This window comes from Cajanus cajan, chromosome 9, assembly GCF_000230855.2.
Source record: "Cajanus cajan strain Asha chromosome 9, NIPB_CcT2T_4, whole genome shotgun sequence".
Lineage (NCBI taxonomy): Eukaryota > Viridiplantae > Streptophyta > Magnoliopsida > Fabales > Fabaceae > Cajanus > Cajanus cajan.
In genome coordinates, this window is record NC_138525.1 from 1,974,358 (window position 1) to 1,977,777 (window position 3,420).

Here is a 3,420-nt window from a genome sequence, read left to right on the forward strand (position 1 = left end):
CAGTAATGTAATAGGGTAGATTCAAGTTGAGGTGTGGAATCATTCCATGGATCTGTTGGTTACATGGTTTAATAAGATGATCATGCGTTGAAGGCTCAGTGTGACTGATATCAGAGTTCCACGGATAAGATGGTTTTTGGTTTCTAGTGGAGGCTCTGTCAATGTTCATTCACGACACAACACAATTGATTACAACAGATCAGAAGAGCATTTCTTTCAATAGCCATAAGAAGATCCAACTGTTGAATCTTATCAGATGATAACCCAAATATATGAAATTAATCCACACTCTACGCTCCTTGCTTGAAAAGAAACAGGAATTTAGGCATAATTTGGTTAAACTAAACAAACTTATTCCACTTGCATTCATTTGACAATTTCCGTCAATAAAATTTTGCCAGGCTATCCAGCTGTGAAAACTCACGACTATCTTAGGAACGTGAAGCTGAATTTGAGTTCGGAGGGAAAATCCAAAAAAAGAAAGACAACTACTCCAGACAGACAACTGAAATTCATCAAGCAGACATCTTATATATACAACAATCCCTTCACAAACAAGTGAATTACGATAACTACCAGATAAACAAGAAAAATCACAGCCCCAGCAGGTTTTATGATTTCCGTTCATGTCATGTTCACCAAATTTCTTCACAATTTAATGCATGGTGCATATAATATACAAAAGAAGACATGCAAATAATAGGTAGAAACACCATTGAAATCGACATTTCGATTTACATAAAATCTTACTGCCCAGCTGAAGGAATTGTCAGCAACTCAAGTGATTTCTTCAAGAAGTCTACTGCAACAGAGACATCATCAAATGCCAGAGCCCCAACAGCAAATCTTGCAGCCTTGTGTGCCTCTGCTATTTTTTCAGGTGCTGGCTGGTAGTTACTGTCGTACTGGTATGTCTGAGTAGTTGCCTTAGGTTCCACGACAGTTCCATTTACATTTCCGCTGCTGTAACTGTGTTGAGCACTTGATGAATAGCTTGTAGTTGGCGGAGCCGATTGAGAAGAAAATGAAGTATCAGATCCTTGATAATAGGTATAGTTTGATGGGACTGATGGAAGGCTGGTTTCTGTAAAACTTGGATAAGACTGAAAATGGGGATAGGAAAACGAGGAAGTTTCATGAGAAGGGTAGTTATGACTTAAATGCTGTGGGGGCTCTTCTGAGTATTGTTGATGGTTGTAGGGTTGAGAATAAGGACTTTCTGATCTGGTGGCAGGTGGAGGAGGATAGTAATCTTGGGAAGATGGGGGAGTATGATAATCTTGGGAAGGTGGGGGAGGATGATAGTCTTGGGGAGGTGGAGGAGGATGCATGTTATTATCATGAAATTGCGTAGATGGTGAAATGTTTCCGGAATGTTGGTCGATAACAGTATCATGAAAATCAGACGCAGGGCGATTCTGGTAATTGACACGGTCATGATGACTAAGTGATGGATCAGATTCTGGTCTAGGACTGGAAACATTAGTTTCAATATTGCCCGAGTCCTGCAAGGACAAACCATTGTTTATATTTGTTAATTTATTAATCAATTTATTTATATGTTTTCTAACTGATTAAACTCAGAACACACCAGGTTAAGTTTTGAATCTGACAGGTCCTCATCGCCATCAGGGGGGCCAGCTATGGGCTTCCTTCCTTCTTTCAAGGCTTTTCTTATATCAGCTGCTTTCCATGCTGCATATTTTTGTTTCTGCTCCAGCTGTAAAAGAAACTCAACATATAGTTACAGGAAGTTGATTCTTGATGCAAATTGTTTCCAAATAAGAAAAGCTTGGTGGAAACCATGCAAATGCAACAAGACATGCATAAAAAAGGAGGGTTTAATGCATGAAATACACACATCAGGCGCAACAGGTCCAAATTGATTAAGAATCTCAAAAAAGATGCTGGCAGCATAAAATGTTTTTGCCGTATTCCTGCAAAAGGTCAAAGAATATATGTTAAAATCTTATCAACGATGAAAAATTTGAACACCCAAAATAGTTACGAAAACGCCACGCAAAGGGAATAGCAAACATTTGGCAAATGACAGATACTTGGTATGTAAAGAGAGTAAACTACTATCTTGTTCAAGAGAAAGGAACACGAAGATACACAAATACCTTGTAAACCTCATCACAAATTTGAAATTAAAGGAATCAAAACTGATGCAACAGAACCGACATATAATCTTAAAGGCTTATTTACTTCAATCATAGCATTTAAACAAACAAATAAAGTGATTTTATCATACAAATCTGCTCTTCCAGCACGATCTTGCTTGTCTGCCTTTGCAAACACATTCAAAGCAAATCCCTCGAGATACAAATTGTCTTCAGGCCCCAACTGGATTGACTTTTTATCCTGAAAAAACAACATATTCCGCATAAATCAACTCAGTACCTAAAAAATTCATAAACAAACTTAATCAAATATGTCAGCCACTAACATCTTACAAAAGAAAATCAAACAGCAGTTTCTCATTGAAACATGTCACAGTAACCATTGTCATTTAGATTCATTAACTTCCATTTAACACAAGTATATAAATTCCCTTCATCTTTTCAGACACAACACAACGTTAGGGATCCACGAGATTAACTAAAACATCACACATATTTATTTATAGCAATTACAATCAAGACAGAACACGGTTTCATTAGAACCTTCTCAAGCTGCTTCATGAGCGAAATAAGAAGAGCATTAGTGGTCTTTGTGCGCTCATTTTGCGGAATCTTCAACCCCCGTTCCATCGCATATAACCGACCTAATTTTACCAAAAACAATTAATCATAATGATTTATAACAAAGATCAGAGTATTTAAGATCGGCGAAACGATAAAAATTGCTACAGTGGAAATTTAAGAAGACGCTGTGCAATAATGAAAAATAAGTATCGATCTAAAATGAAAAAAAAAAAAAGGAAAAACGAGATAATTACAGTAATAAGCGACGAGTGGTTCGTGTTTTTGCAATTCATCGGCACGTTGAAGGTATGGTAGCAGCAGCTTCGCGGGTTCGTTCTCGCTCGCCATCTCAATTCTCACAGAGACTCAAAACACACAAGGTATTGAAACCGCACGACGTCGTTTGTTACCTTTATTCCAATGCATTCGAATTCGACCGTCTTGCCCTGCCAAACAACCTTTTAAAAAAAGAAGAAAAAAAAACAAACTCAAACTCAACAAGCTTATCAGTTAAGAAAAATATTTAATAAACTATCAATTAATATATTATTTAAAAAATAATAAATCAACAATTTCGTTACTAAAGAATTTCTCTCTGCTGAATAGTCTTAAAGTAGCACATATTATATAAATATTTTCTTAAATATTATAAATTATACTAAATAACCTCTTAAATATCAAGAAATTCTTCAAATTAATCCTTGAACATCAGAAAAATATATTGACATTCGTG

At 36.3% G+C, this 3,420-nt stretch overlaps 1 protein-coding gene across 1 annotated transcript; it reads right to left on the bottom strand.

Annotated features, from left to right (window-relative positions):
• Positions 1-511: 511 nt before the first annotated feature.
• Positions 512-3,140, bottom strand: EXT-LIKE (hydroxyproline-rich glycoprotein family protein). The gene is made up of 6 exons (XM_020367496.2): positions 2,942-3,140; positions 2,667-2,767; positions 2,255-2,364; positions 1,862-1,937; positions 1,592-1,720; positions 512-1,505 (listed from the first exon to the last, which is right to left on the bottom strand). Exons 1-6 carry the CDS (start codon positions 3,033-3,035, stop codon positions 747-749), a joined length of 1,269 nt encoding a protein of 422 aa, XP_020223085.1. The 5' UTR covers positions 3,036-3,140; the 3' UTR covers positions 512-746.
• Positions 3,141-3,420: the final 280 nt, after the last annotated feature.